Source organism: Merops nubicus, unplaced genomic scaffold (genome assembly GCF_000691845.1).
Source record: "Merops nubicus isolate BGI_N331 unplaced genomic scaffold, ASM69184v1 scaffold17406, whole genome shotgun sequence".
In the NCBI taxonomy this organism is placed as follows: Eukaryota; Metazoa; Chordata; class Aves; order Coraciiformes; family Meropidae; genus Merops; species Merops nubicus.
In genome coordinates this window covers 20,043-34,393 of record NW_008614515.1, presented here as the reverse complement: position 1 = coordinate 34,393, position 14,351 = coordinate 20,043, and the positions used below count along the sequence as shown (strand labels likewise).

The 14,351-nt window shown below is 46.5% G+C and overlaps 1 protein-coding gene across 1 annotated transcript in view; it reads left to right on the top strand.

Annotated features, from left to right (window-relative positions):
• The first annotated feature begins 161 nt into the window (after window positions 1–161).
• DMAP1 (DNA methyltransferase 1 associated protein 1) overlaps window positions 162–14,351 on the top strand; it is a 32,217-nt gene continuing 18,027 nt past the window's right edge. The window contains exons 1-7 of the mRNA XM_008942268.1: window positions 162–297; window positions 3,445–3,536; window positions 4,152–4,347; window positions 8,639–8,797; window positions 9,959–10,126; window positions 10,938–11,123; window positions 13,992–14,063. Of these exons, the coding sequence (XP_008940516.1) occupies window positions 196–297; window positions 3,445–3,536; window positions 4,152–4,347; window positions 8,639–8,797; window positions 9,959–10,126; window positions 10,938–11,123; window positions 13,992–14,063 (975 nt within the window). The 5' untranslated portion in view covers window positions 162–195. The remainder of the gene's footprint in view (window positions 298–3,444; window positions 3,537–4,151; window positions 4,348–8,638; window positions 8,798–9,958; window positions 10,127–10,937; window positions 11,124–13,991; window positions 14,064–14,351) is intronic.

The window sequence follows — 14,351 nt, the reverse complement described above, 5'->3', positions numbered from 1 at the left end:
GGTGTGTGTGTGGAGGTACACGTGTGTTATGTATGTGGGTAGGCGTATGTACGTGTGTACACGTACGCACGGGCACGCACACGCGTGTTTGTGTGTGCATGGGACGGCCCCCGGGAGGTGCCCGTTAATCCCCGGCCCCCTATTCTCCCTCCCGCAGAGCTGAGAGGACGAGCAGGCTAGCGGGCAGGCGGAGACATGGCGACGGGCGCGGACGTGCGGGACATCCTGGAGCTGGGCGGTGTGGAGTCGGAGAACACGGGCACCATCAACAAAAAGGATATCATCAACTCGGATAAGGTGAACTGCGATGCCCTGAGGGCCCGCGGCTTGTTTTCTAGGCACTGACTGGCGTGAATACTGGAGGGAAAGAAGATAGAATAAAGCCTGTTCCTACCGTAGTCTGTTAATTTTGGGGCTCCTGGGGAGTACCTGGAAATGCCTGCAGGGCCCCACTTCTCAGTTCCTGGTGTTATTAGTTAAATGCAGTGTGGCATCTGGGGTAATGTTTAAGCTGGAGCTGTGTAAGTGGTATCCCAGTGAGCTGGGCTTAACCCCAGGACACTTTCAGCTGTCTCTAAAATTCCGGTTTTGTGCAGTAAACGTGAAGCTTGTCTAGCCCCTAAGTAGATGGGAATGATATAACGGAGTCCTGGTTTAGATGTTAAAAACATTGCCTGACTTGATTGAACGATGAATGTCTTCAAGCAGTGGGAGCAGTCCGTGTGCAGGGAGGGTGCATGACTGGGATTTGGGAGAACTGGGATGTGTTTCCTGTTGGAACATGGGTGGGTTGGTGAGCCCTGTTAAGGCCGTATGTCGTGTGCTCCCCTCTGTGCAGTATTATGCCTTCGTATGTTATTGCCTTCTGCATTTTAAAATTGGACAAGGTCTTGACTGCCCCATGCTTTGCAAGGTGTTGGGAAGGTTAATTCACAAGTAGTTATGAGATGTGGAGGTGCCAGAAACAAGCCAGAGGAGATGAAATCATAGAATCATTTAGGCTGGAAAACACCTTTAAGGTCGAGTCCAACCGTTACCCTAGCACTGCCAGGTCACCACTAAACTGTGTCCCTCAATACCACACCTACATGGCTTTTAAATTCCTCCAGGGATGGTGACTCCAACTGTTCCTTGGGCAGCCTATTCCAGGGCTTGATAAAACCTTTCCATGAAGAAATTTTTCCTCATATCCAACCGAAACCTACCCTTGGCACAGCTTGAGGCCATTTCCTCTTGTCCTATCACTTCTTCCTTGGGAGAGGAGCCCAACCCAGACCTGGCTCAAACTGCCTCTCAAGGAGTTGTCAAGAGCAAGAAGGTCTCCTCTGAGCCTTCTTATGCTCTCTGGGACAACCCCAAGTCCCTCAGCTACTCCACACAAGACTTGATAGAATCAAATCCCCAGGAGCTCTCTGGTACAGAGATGGTATGATCTGAAGCAAAGACTCTGTATTTGTTTGGAAGCAAAAGAAACTCAAACATACACAACGATCTCATCCCTGAAAGTACTTCCTGTCTGTCTTTGCTTCCACTGAAAGGTTTATATCTGAAGAGAAGCACATTAGTTTCACAACTGCCCTGCTCAGGATAGGACACATAGGATAATTGGTGCAATGGAAAAGTGATGAGTTTCAATAACTTAAAGGCTGAAATGTTGAAGTCGCCAGTTATGAGCTGTGTTGGTGAATAGTATGTCTAGTGAGCAACTCGTGGGCTGGAGTCAGCCTCTGCTGTTGTGCCACTGAGTGTCCCGAGTTGTAGGGTCTCTGATTTGGATGCCTTTGGCTGTTAGGTGGCAGAGAGCTGTGAGAGTACTGGTGGCTGGCTGTCTCTCTTTTGGGGCAGAGAGTGAGTTCCCCTCAAGTTCACTGTAGTGGAAAGCAAGAGGAAGGGAAGGTGTAGTGAGAGGTTTTGGGAGGAGTGCAGAAAGCCACTTGAGGAGTGCAGAAGGCCACTTATGGCTGTGAGTGAAACAGAATTTTTACAAAGCACAGAAACTAAACCAAACCAAAGGAATGAACCATTATTGCATGGAGAGAGCAAAATCACAACAACACGACACTTGCTCAGGCAGTAGATCTGTTCTCAATTAGGAGAGAAACATGTTGATGTCTTTAAATCATGAGAGAACCATGAGGTACTTTTCAGTCCATTAGTGACTGAGAGTGTTATAACAAAAATTACTAGGCATAAAAACATTTAAATCAGCAGGAGCGAATAAGTTGTTCTCAGCTCCTGTAAGAGCTGCCTGAGCTGATCTCTGGCCTGCTGGTATTAACTTAAAATAAATCTGGGAAACTTGGGGGAATTCCAGAAGCCTATGTTCAAGCAGGACATGTGGTGACCCACAGGTAACTGCCCCCGTTGGCCTTGCATCATTCCTGGGCAGAGTGATGGATGTGCTAGGAGAAAGGTGTTTGATTAGGAGTGAAAAGGTGCTAATATAATGAATGTCTGTCATGAAGTTTTATGGGAAGCCATTGTAGTCCAAATGGATAGCTTATTATTTTTTTAATGGGATTTTGAATTTGCTTGATAAAGGTGACAATGGATTTAATACAATTTATGATACAGTGTTAATTTTACTACTGTTAAATATTCTGATTTAAGAATTGGTCATGATCTGGTAAACAAGTACTTAGAAGCAGTGACGTGGCTAGCAGTTAGAAAGCTGGTACAGTTAAACCAAGTGCTGTGGACTCCTGGGGAAACTTGGCTCACTTCAATATCATGTACATGGTTAATGTGGAAGTTACTGTATCCACTTGAATCCAAAGATGGTTACTTTATAAACTTGTATATATGGTACCAGGTGGACTGTGTCTTAGAAACCATCTGTTTTGGCAAGGTTTTAGAGGCCAGATTGTCATCTGTGCTAAATTCCCAGTATGAAAAAAATATGTAAAAAAAAAAATAAATCTGTTGCTGTATAAAGAGGCTAGTGGAGGCAGGAAGAGGAGTTTACTTTTTTAGGTGATACTGGTAGTTTTGACATGAGGCTATTGCAAGGGCTTGGCCAGAACTGGGAAAAACTGAAGTTGCTGCAGAGCAAAGTGACAAAAACTAAGAGAGGGTGGGAAGACATTTCTTATTATCTTCTGAAACGGGTAGAGAATCACTTAATTAGATGCATTAATACCTTCATGTGAGGACAGTGCTTACCTGGTGAAAAAAAGCTTCATGCACCAGCCCCTGGAAACTACAGCCAGATGTTCAACTTGGAATTTGTTTGTTATCAGTGACAACAAGTGCTGCTATCACTGAAAACGGGCATGTTCTGTCTGTCAGCGTCTTCCACCAGGAACAGGCACTTTTCTGAAGAAATTCAAGGTGTCTGAAAGCAGATAAAAGTGAAAAACTTGGCAGGCTGCCAGGTTATGTAGTTTAACGTTCCCTCAGGGATTGCTGCTTCTGAATCTAAAATGCAATTTTTTTTTATTTCAGAAAAAGTCCAAGAAATCTTCAGAGACGCTGACGTTTAAGAGGCCGGAAGGAATGCACCGAGAAGTTTATGCACTCCTTTACTCTGACAAAAAGTAAGAGCTTGTGGTTGTCTATCTGTGCATGTTGTGGGGTAGCCTGAACTCTTGGTGGTGACAGGGTGGCATCCTCGTGAAACCATGGAAAGTCTTACTTCCCAGATTGATTCCCCTTTGTGCTTGTGCCCTTCTCTCAAACAGTCAGACAGTATCTGTCTTCTCTCTTCTGAATTTGAGGGGCTTGTTCTCTGTAGGAGATGGATTAGGAACGTGCACAATAGTCTTGTGCAGCCAAGGCAGTGTTCTTGCCCTTCTGTATCTAATCATCTGGTATTTGTAGCTGGGAATAGCACTTGCTTTTATTTCTGGAAAAGAGAGTTCTGCTGCAGCCTATATTTAGCTTGTTATGGATCATGCCCTCGCCTCAGAGGTCTCTTGCATAGTTTGCTTTCCAGATGGTTCTGTTCAAATCCATCCGTGCTGTGTATTCTGTCCTCTGATGCGGGAAACAGTTGCAAAAGTTAGAAAGTGCCAGACCTGGAATGAAGCTTCAGTTTGGGTTTTCCCCACTAAATGCTGTGGTGGCTGATCCCGCTCCGAGTCTGAAATCTCCTTGAGTTTGTCCTCGGCGGCTGCTTGTGTCTCATCAGCCAGTGCTTTTCTCCCCCACAGGGATGCGCCTCCGCTGCTGCCAAGTGATACAACTCAGGGTTACCGAACAGTCAAAGCAAAGCTGGGGTCCAAGAAGGTCCGGCCTTGGAAGTGGATGCCTTTCACCAACCCAGCGAGAAAAGATGGAGCCATGTTCTACCACTGGAGGAGGGCAGCAGAGGAAGGGAAGGACTACCCTTTTGCCAGGTTCAATAAAGTAAGTGGGAGCACTTTCAAACAAAGCATATGAACAGCAGCTGGAAAATACCCTTCGGTCAGCTTGTTGAATGGCCAGGCAGGGAGTTGGTTCTTTCACCAAGTGAAGGCTGGGATTTGGCAATTGCATTTTAAATTGCAGCGTGGCCTGCAGCCGTGTGACCTCAGACTATGCTGTCTCCAAATGGTTCAAGCTGAGTGGGCTCAGTATGTGGTCAGAGCTTGCTAGAGCCTCCCTGCATTCCAGGGGTGCAGTCATTGATTTGGTAAGGAGGCACTCTGCCTTCTGGTTCTGTGCCTAACCAACATCCTCCCCCTGATTACAGGCTCTGGGCGGTAAAAGATACTCTATTCTGACCAAGACATTACAGTCATAAGTCTTTTTATTTTACCCAGTATGAAAAAAATCGCTTGAGCTTTGTGGCTAAAAGCTGGCTTGTGGCCTCTTGGCCAGATTCCAGCACAGATGCTGAATTACCTCGTGTTCCCTCTGAAATTGCTCCTGTGGTATCAGTGTGGTGCAGTACCCTGTTCTTTACATCTTACGTGTAATCGTCACAATGTGTTGTTGTAATCTTCTGCTGTCTTTTGTCCCAGATGTATCTGCTTTGAGTGGTTGGGGCTTTCATGTGTATGCACAAAGAAAACTACATCAAGATTTATACTTCAAAGTCAGGATCTCCAGAGTTATGAAGGAGCAGAGTTAGGGTGCCTCCATAATGTAATTTAACCCCCTTCATGGTGCAAATCTGAAGGGGAAAAAAAAAGTGAGTGCTAACACGATTCCTCAAAAGCTCTGCTTGCCTATAACTGTGTACAACATTTTAAGTTTGTAACCCACAGAGCGTCAGCTCTAACAAAGCCTGGCTTCCTGCAGAGTTAAGTGGCTGGTTGACCTTACATGTTAGAAGGCTGAAGTTCTGACTGGTGCTTTTCCTCTTGCTGGGACATTGGTAAGAGCCTCCTGTGGTATCTCTTCTCTGATGTCTAGGGTGGAAGTCTGAAGCATGACTTGCTTAGCCAAGGCACCTACCTAGCTGTCTCCAAGACTCTGCTGCTGTAACAGTTTTTGTCTGACTTCAACCAAGTTTATCAGAGGGGGCCACACATGGGTGTTGTAATTATATGATTCTCGTTTCCTTAACGTTATCATGTACTGTGAGACAGGAGAGCCTTCAAGCAAGGCTGCAACCTTTAGATTAGCAGTTCAGGCCTCTATCATCTCCATGTGCACAATTGCATAGTATTAGGAGCAAGTTGCTACCCTTGTGAATCTGTGGTTGGGAGGGTAGAAGGCACTGCTGAGGAGTTTTGCAGATACTTGCTATGTCAGAGGAATTTTATTTACTTTTCCAGATTCCTCTGAGGCTTCCTTCTCACACACTTGATACCTGTGCCGAAATCTCTGGCTGACCTTGGCGTGAGCCTGTTTTCCTGTGTGGTCTGTCCTGTTAGTTGCTCAGCCTCTATAGCACAGCTTCTGTGTCACTGCTCAGTTGGTTTGCCTTTTCTCTATGCTGCCAGTTTCTAAACCAAATCCCTCTTCTTCACTTTGAGATACAGAATGTAAATGTGGATTTCGCAGTGTAGGTTGAGCCTGGACCCAGGGTGTGGAATGGAAACATAGAAGCAGCTTCACTGGCCAAAGAAGCAAAGCCCTCTCTCAGCTGATACTCTGTTTCTGGCTACTGTTAGTAAAGGCTTAGAGAAAGAGCAGAACGGAACCAATATAGAGCATTTGTTTCTTAGCTTCCTAGGGAACACCAGGGCGATCTTTGACTTAAGGATTTCTTAGCTTGGAATTTGTCTACTAATTCTTGCTAGGTATGTTGAGGGCAGAAAGTGTCTTTGTGAATGTCCCATGGTGACAAGTTCTTCAGGGTAATTTCTTATGGTGTGCAGAGGTGCTGTCTCCCATTTAAACTGCTGCCTTGGGGTTTCATTTGGTGCTGCTGAGATCTTGTGATACGTGATGTAGTAAGTTGTCCTTGCTGCCTACTGTGTTTTCCATAATTTGACATACATCTGCTCTTCTGTGCCCTGTTGCACCCTTGTTGTTCTCAAATATACTTTCTTTTGAACTGGTGGACTAGAAGCAAGCTTTTCACTTACAGAAGCATTTTGAGTTTGTACTTTGGCTGTTTTTCTTGATCTCTTTGATAATTTTTACTGTTCAGTTTGTCTCTTCACCACTACTAGGCATTGTGCTGTTGTTTTCTCAGAACTGTCTCATGGCTCCAGGATCTTTCCTGAGCAGTTTCAGCTAATTTAATGCCCATCATTGTGTGAGTTTATGGTGTGAAATGTAGGACTGAGAGGAGTTTTCTGGGCCATTGAATCCTCTTATTGGCTTTTTCAGGTCCTGTGCTGTCCAGTCCCTTTCATAAACTGATCAAGTTCCTTTTGAAAAGCACTTGGATTTTCCTGCCACTGTGCTTCCTTGGAAGCTGTTCCAGACTGTCTCTGCTCCATTTCTCATTTCCAGGTTAAATTTTCCATGTTAAACTGGCATTTCTTTGCAAGCCAGTTTCTTTTTCCTTATTTCAGTTGTTCTTTTCTTCCTGTGGGTATTCCTTTCATTCCATCTAGCATACTTGAAGCCTGCAGTCAGAGTCCCTTTCAGACTTCCTTTGCTAGGCTCCTTTCTTTTCCAGTCTGCTGTGGGAAGACAAGCTCCCCACCCCATTACTCATCCTCATTTCTCTCCTCTTCTCTGTATGTGTTCCTATTTCAGTTCATCTTTCCTGAACAGGGGTCAGTAGAGTTGTAGTTGGCATTCCTGCCAGGGTCTTGTTGTGTAACTGAAATGCAGCTAGTTTCTGCTGGAAACCCCTCTTTGGGGCTCATAATTGCATTTTCATGGCTACTTTACGTTTGAACTTAGTCGTCCTGTGGTTGGCTCAAGCTTTTAATTTGTTACATTCCCAGTTTCCCATTTACCAGCAGTTCTCAACCTGAGCAGCCATGAGTGGGGGCTGAGGAAGTGTTTTGGGGACTGCTCTTTGCTCTTGTTCCATTCCCTTCTCTGGTCAGGCATCTGCCACCTTCCCTTCCATCCACTGGAGAGAGCCCTGCTGGCCCTTTTCATGTATGTATGCCTCTCTGGAAAATGTTTTTTTTTTTCATGATGTAAAAAATCTTGTAATCCTTAAGTATCTAGTAGGATGGCTTTTTTCCTGCTGCAAGTGGTACTTGAAGGTTGACATGCAGTGTGTCCCCAAGAGAGATACTTCACCTTTAATCTTCTTAAGTGATGGAAGAAGGGCAGTAGACCTGAAGAGACTGTTATTTGGAGGCTCAGAAATGCTGCTCTGAGCTGAATGGAGTTCATGAGGGTGACTTTCCTGGCATAGGACATAGGAGAGCATAGAGCTGTTGAGGAGTATGTGCTGCTCCAGTGCACACTGTGTTTTCTTGTGGAGGCAGAGCAAAGTTCCACTATAGGAGTGGTGGGAGGATGCGAGGGAGGAAAGCACAGGCTTGTTTGCCCTTTTGCTTTACCATGTGCTAAGACTTCCCCTAATACATTAAGTGTTTTTTAGTATTCATGTGACACTTTTGTTCTGGAGAGAGCCCTTGAAAAGCAGTTCCAGGCTGGAGACAGTGGTGTGGATTTGGCCTTTTAGGCACCTGAGAGTTGGACTTGCTTGGCTTTGTGGCCATGCTGGACAAAAGGTGGGTGAGGAGGGGAGGGACAAAGTTGTTAGCCAAGTTTATGGCTCTCAGTTGTACAGCACACAGCCTTTCAGATCCTCATGGCGCTGTGTGCAGCAACCGTGAAAGAGGTAGGCTGTGTATCAAAGCAGGAGGTGTGCTTTCCCCTTCTTCCTGTACAAGTGAGCGCCTCCCAACCCAAGTAAAGACTCGACTGTCAGACCAGTTTAGGCCAAGGTGTTGGTGCTGCTGTAAGGGAGGAATGCAGGAAGGCTGGCCGAACCTTGGTTTCCCTGTCACGTTAGCCTGATAATTTTGAAACCTGTAATCAGGATGTGGGTTGGTGACCTCTTGCCTGTGTTAGGCACCTGAAATAGGTTTTGCCTCCCCAAGGAGTAGTTCCTGGTAGGCTCCGAAGAATGTCACGTTTGCACCCCTGAGGTCACATTTTGTTCCTCATGAAGTCCTCTGCCTGCTTGTCACATGTCCTCCTAGGACCCATCGCTCAAGGTCCTGGCAGCCCCCTCCTGTCACTCTCCTGCTCTTGCTCTCTGCTCAAGTACCTTGGCCCTCGTCGGCTGGCAGTGAGAAGGGCAGTGCTGCACGAGAGCTAACACGTGTCTCTTGTCTCTGCCTAGACGGTGCAGGTGCCCGTCTACTCGGAGCAGGAGTACCAGATGTATCTCCACGACGACGCGTGGACCAAAGCTGAGACAGACCATCTCTTTGACCTGGCTCGGCGCTTCGATCTCCGCTTTGTGGTGATTCATGACCGCTACGACCACCAGCAGTTCAAGGTGAGTCCCGGGGGCCAAGGTGCTGCCAGCAACCTGCTGCCATGGCATGTGCGGGGCTTGCTGTGCTGCCAAGACCAAATTACCCTTTATATCAACTTAATTAGGGGAAAATAATGAATTATTGGCAGCAAGGAATATTGAATTTTCAGCACAGGGCATTGCTGCTTGCTTTGTTTGTAATTAAATCCACTGTGACTTGTGCTTGTTCCCTGTTGTGTTTTATTAGGAAGTCAGAAGGTTTGCCCCTGCCAGGAGAACAGCTCATTGTTCCTTGATGATAAGGCAGCTGGGGAGTTTATTTAGCTGAGTAGGATAGTCGTCCTGGATTCCAGTCTAGGCCCAGGGAGAAGGATCTGCTAACGGTCCCTGGGGATTGGGATTTTTCCCTGGTTGCTGCTCCTGACTTGTGGTCTGACCTGGCACAAGTTTCTGTCATCTTTCTGTGAAGCAGGGACCATCAGTGGTCTGAAGATGCAACTCTGGTGTCATGATCTTAAATCCTCTGTAAGTGCTGGTTCCATGCCTCCTGGTGAGAAGGGGGAATGATGTGACTCCTACAGAATAGCTCCAAATGCTGGAGCTTTTTGTTGCCTTCTGAAATGCTCACATTAAATGCCTTTAGCAAGGTAAAATAACAAAATCTGCCCAGCTGGGCAGCCCAAGCACCGGTGGTACTTGGAGTAAGGGAATACAGCTCAGGCTGGTGTAACAATGGGCAATGAATTGTTGTGGCTGATAGCTTCTTGGTTAGGGCTTGAATGGCCGTTGTCTGGAGCAGCTCAGAGGAGGCTTCCTGTGCATTTGTCATATTTTCCTGTTCGCAGGTTTTCTCCTCTTGAGAAAACTACTCCTGTATCCTTTTATCTGGGAGCGCTTCACTGTTGTGTTGTCTCTAACCCTTGGCTGTATTGTTTGACTCTTTGGTGGGTGTTTTTAAGCAGTAGCTGTGAACCCGTGACAGTAAATTCACATGGTTCACTGAGAAATTCCCCTTCGCTGTGGCTCCACCAGGACAGGCAAGGCTCCCTGCTGATCTTCCTCCCAGGCACTGACTTACACCCTGTCTGATGGTGTCCTTCAGCCAGTGGTCTTTTGCTGGCTACTACACAAGGCTTTGCTTGATTATTCCCTAATGTTGTCCTCCTGTGATGTTTTCCACAGAAAAGATCTGTGGAAGACCTGAAGGAACGATACTACCACATCTGTGCAAAGCTGGCTAATATCCGTGCAGCTCCGGGCACAGACCTGAAAATCCCAGTCTTCGATGCTGGCCATGAGAGGCGAAGGAAGGAGCAGCTGGAAAGGCTGTACAATAGGACACCAGAGCAGGTAGCCTGGGGAAGAGAGCATCACTGCTCCAAAAGGTTTCTGATAATCAGAATCCGTAGGTGGGTGAAATAGACTAGAGGGCAGGAAAGGGAAATAAAGAGTGGACAAGGAAAGAGCAACACCTAAGCAGTGCTTTTGTTTTTGAGCTCCTGGCATTTTAAGGGATGCAAAAGTTCAGTAACTGAGAAGTCTGACTCTACAGGAGGGAGAGGTAGGTGAGCAGAGTTGTGGGCTCTGCTAACTGCCAGCGCCACCTCTGTGACACTTCTACTGTACTAGTCCTCTGAATAGGAGCAGATTCTTAGATCAATGTCCTTGTGAATCCCCGAATGCCATGGGGAGAGAATTATCTCCTTGAGAGTAAAAATCTTGTCAGAAAACATCAAAGACTGTAAGTCAGCATGTTCAGTTCTCCTCTTTGTTGAAGCTGTGTAACAGTCTTGGTGTTTAGGGGTTAAGGAGCTTTGTGTTCCCCAAAGGCTGGGTGAGACCATCCTTTTGTAGCTAGGGTTTATTTGGGCTTTTTTTAGCCCTCTCTCTGTGCCTTTGGCCTCTTTGTCTGGAGGTGGGCTGCTGAAGGGTGCATCATGGATGTTGTGATACATACCTGTCAGTCTGTAGATTGGCATTGCTATGGATGCGGGGTATGGCTGTGGAGCATAACGTGCTCTGCAAATCCAAGATGTTAGGCAGGGGAGCTTAAAGTCGTTCCCAGGCTGGCCCAGAGCAGAGCTGGTATCGGTAGATGGCCCCCTTGCCATGCTAGGCCTCCTCTGCTGCTCTGATTGCCTTTCCGTGCTCTGGTCTGCAGGTGGCAGAAGAAGAATACCTCATCCAGGAGCTCCGCAAAATCGAAACCAGGAAGAAAGAGAGAGAAAAGAGAACCCAAGACCTGCAGAAACTCATCACAGCTGCTGACACCACCACTGAGCAGAGACGTGCCGAGCGCAAGGCTCCCAAGAAGAAGCTGCCACAGAAGAAGGAGACAGAGAAGCCTGTAAACATTTCTCCTTTTATTTCGTCTCCCCCTTTCACCTGCTTATGCTGTGGCTGGGTAACATGTTTCCTTCAGCAATCCTACTGGGATCAGGCCCTTGGCTCTTCTGCAGGGAGTAACTGCTGGCTGCCTTCTGGCAGATGCTTTTTCGATTACGTCTTTTGGAAGGCAGATTGGTCTAAGGCAGCCATTGCCAGAGTCCTCTAATGTGTTCTCTGTCTCTCACCCATTTGAAAAATGCTGGTTTAGTCCAATTTCCCTTTTCCTTCCTGAGAAATGGGAAGAAATTATGCCAGCAATTCATGCATCGGGGCAGGGAGAAGCATCGGTCTTCCTGCTTCTCCCACATGTATTCTGGTACTGCTGTGCAGGGCTGTCCCACAAACCTGGTCTTTTACCTGCCTTCTTTTTCTAGTCCAGGTTTCCCTTTCCTTCCTGGGTCTCAGTAGCATCTCCCAAGGCTCAGTCCATGCCCTTCTTCTGTTTCTCATCTGTGATCAGAGCAGCCTTGCTGAGGGATTCTTGTGTGCTGGGAGCTATTGGTTCTTATTCCTCCCTGAGTTGAGATAAAGTCTATGAGCCCAGAACACAGGTTTCAATTCACATTTGAAGTTGCCTCAATTTCTCTTTGTGGAAAGAGGACAGTATGGACTGAACTAAATTTAGCACCTTCAGTAGGAAAGGGCTGCTACAAAATCTCAGATGTTTCTAGTGGGTCTCTGGGAATTCCTGTTCCTCCACCTTGTGAACAGAGAGCACTTGTGTCATTGTCCTCTAAAAGGGTCTGTGCAAGGACAGAAGAGAAGCAGTGAATGCTAGACAGATTTTGCTTGATGAAGCGTGCCTAACGGCCACTGCCTCCTTAAAAACATTGTTTTGATTCCCCCTCTGTCCCTCTATATAATTAATACATTATCACTGGGCACCTTGTGCGTTGAGTTTCCTTGAGGACTGAGCTGGTAATGCTCAACCGTGGCTGGCATGTCTCCTCCTAAAGAAAGCAACTGGTCATTGGTCGTAATGGGAAAAAAAGGGTGATGATGGAGAATGGGGCAGGGAAGGTAGTGAGGATGCCAAGGTGAGGGAGTCTGGCCCTAAATATTGCCTGTTGACTGATGCCTGTCTGCAGGCATATAGTGGATAGGGACGCCAGGGTGGGCAGAGAAGCAGTTTCTGTTGTTGCACTAGCATCATTTCAACCATGACAGAGTCCATTAGGAGTCAATTACCAACTATAGCTGTGAAATGTTAAGAAAAAAATTGCATTTTAACTAAGAATTTGAATCGGGAGCTGCATCAGCATCATTTCAACAAAGGAAAATCATTTACCAAAGAGTCAATTGAGGTTGAAGCGTTTACAGCATGTACAGGCACGCAAGGCAGAAGAACCCATTTAATTGCTTATGCACTGAGTTCAGCCAGGTTGTCTCAGCTAAGCCAATGATGCTGTTTTACCCTCACTGCTTGTGGCAAGGTGTTCAGCAACAGGCTGGGGCGCAGAGTTTGGGGACTCAGAAAGGCAGCCTTCACCCAAAGGAAGCTGAGAGGATTGGTTTGTGATGGCAGCTGCCTTTGTCCCTAATAATCCGAGCAGGGAGGCTACATCCTACCAAAGATCAAAGTGATCCCTACATGTTGGTGAGCCCTATTGGTGGGTAGAGAAGACTATTTCCACCATGGTTGTGTTTAGAAATCTGTTCCTGGGGCCTCTATTTATTAGGCTGACTGCAGATAACTGGAAAAAATCTTAATTCCTGACCATGCAGAGTGGTTTGTAAGGTGCTAACTCAAGTCCAAGACATAAGGACAGCTGACAGGGATGTGAGACTCATTTGCAGGGAGCTTGAGTTACTGTCCTTCAGTATCTTTTATAATCTTGGGACAGCCCTGGTTGTCCCAGCCCTGTCTGTTATAAGCAAGGAGCGAGCTGCAGAGACTCTCTCCAGAAAAAATGTGGGAGCAGGAAGGCAAATACTGTCCCCAAAGAAATCGGGAGATCTGAGGTGACTCCTTTTTGGAAAAGTGTGATTGAGCATGCATTTTGGCAGAGATTTTTGGCAGAGATTGTGGCTATTCTTGGATTGCTGACCCATTCAGGAGACCCTACGCCATTCAGTGCGCAGGGCCCTGCAGATAGCACAGCTTAATCATTTAAAAGTTTGCTCACCTTGTGCTTTGCTCAGCAGCACAGATTTTTGAGGGATTGAATTTTTTTTTTTTTTTTTTCATTTTGTTGAAAAGCAACTAAAAGTTCTGGTGTCTGGCAGCAGCAGCATTAGGATTGTGCCACCTTGTATTTCTATGCTTAAAATGTGAAGTGGGGAAGAAAGAAAACTGTCTAACGAGTGGAAAAATGACAAAACGTGTATCAACAGCAGGCCCCCCTGGAGGGGTGCAGTCCTCACGTCCTCATTAGTGGGCTCATGTCTGTACAGATCAGAGGTTTCTCAGCTCATTCCTTAGAGGACTTGTAGTCAAAAGCCAAGATTTAGGGAAGTCTTGGGCTGTTTTGATCAGTGAAATAAGGATGATATTGTGCAAATACACACATGTTCGTCTAGGGAGTGCCATTTAGGGTTAGGGTTTATGTTTGTGTGGACGGGTGTCAGGCTTTGCATAGAGACAAATTAAAACGCTTGAGCTCTCCAAAGATACCTTGGAGTGGAGTATTTTTCTCAGTGCATTGCTTGGGATTTTCCCACTGAATCCCATTGCTTGGGATTTTCCTCTTGCCTCAGCTCTGACATGTGGCCTGGCAGGTGGTTCTCTGTCATAGGAAACAGTGTTTCCCCTTCAGATAGTCTCTGTATGAAATCTGGTGTTTCTTGTGTTTCCTCCATCAACACATCCTGTTTCGATCTCTTTCAGGCTGTTCCTGAGACTGCTGGCATCAAGTTTCCTGACTTCAAATCTGCAGGTGTCACGCTGCGAAGCCAGAGGGTAGGCTCTTGTCCTGGTCCCTTGGGACCTCTGCTAATGTCTTTCAGTCTGCCTGTCTGTCTCCTCATCTGTACTCCTTTTATAGCTAAAGTAAGTCAAGTTCTCACCTCTAAAATAAGAAAGGAATTCCATAAATGCAGAGACTCAGAAACCTGGAATGTTGGTGCTGTGAAGCCAGCTCATTGCTTTGCAGGGGCACCTGAGCTTGCTGGTGTTTGTTACTGGTGTTTCTGCTCTGCTTTTAGACACGTGACAGACCCAAATGGAGCTGTCTAATCCAAACAGCTC